We start from the raw sequence: 624 nt of genomic DNA, 5'->3' as shown, positions 1-624 counted from the left end.
GCCTGCTGCTGCTCGGGCTGCAGCACGGTGTACGTGGGCTCCGGGGGCAGGAAGGCCAGCTTGGCAGCGATGCGGCTGGGGCAGGGCGGGCAGCAGAACAGCCAGCACAGCTCGCCCAGAGAGAAACCGTTCATTCTGGGGCCTTGTTCTGGCATCAGAGACGCCGGAGAAAAGCTAAACCTCTCCTGGAAAAGAAGTCACAAGGAACCGACCCAGAGCCCTCCTCCGACGCGACCTGCCGCCTTCCTGCGAGGCCACCAGCTGCCCTCCCAGAACGCAAACAATGGCAACCTTGGAAGAACTACAGTTCAGCAACAGCAATGCAGCTCTTCAAAGCCTGGAAACTGCTTATACAAACCAAAAACACAACCCCACGAAACACAGATGGGCTACAACCAGCCCTCAACCCCCCCGCCACAACTAACGCTACAGCAAATGCAACTCTCTAAAACGCGACCCTAGACCCCCCTCACCGCACGTGAGCCACACGTACACATTTACAAAATGAATTCCCGATACCACGGCTCAGTGCGGCGTCCCGGCCCCCCGCAGGGAACATGCAGGATCCAGGGAAGCACCTTCCCGCACACACCGCCCCACGCGCGGCCCCACCCGCTCCGCCCC

At 60.7% G+C, this 624-nt stretch overlaps 1 protein-coding gene across 1 annotated transcript in view; it reads right to left on the bottom strand.

The window, feature by feature from the left end:
- The window catches only part of ABHD17C (abhydrolase domain containing 17C), a 30,196-nt gene extending 29,595 nt beyond the window's left edge, over positions 1–601 (bottom strand). The window contains 2 exon segments of the mRNA XM_031055884.1: positions 1–8; positions 11–601. The exon segment at positions 1–8 is cut by the window's left edge and continues 389 nt beyond it. Of these exon segments, the coding sequence (XP_030911744.1) occupies positions 1–8; positions 11–155 (153 nt within the window). The 5' untranslated portion in view covers positions 156–601.
- Positions 602–624: the final 23 nt, after the last annotated feature.

Source organism: Geospiza fortis, unplaced genomic scaffold, assembly GCF_000277835.1.
Source record: "Geospiza fortis unplaced genomic scaffold, GeoFor_1.0 scaffold171, whole genome shotgun sequence".
In the NCBI taxonomy this organism is placed as follows: domain Eukaryota; kingdom Metazoa; phylum Chordata; class Aves; order Passeriformes; family Thraupidae; genus Geospiza; species Geospiza fortis.
The sequence above is the reverse complement of the archived record's forward strand: the minus strand, read 5'-3'. Positions and strand labels throughout refer to the sequence as shown.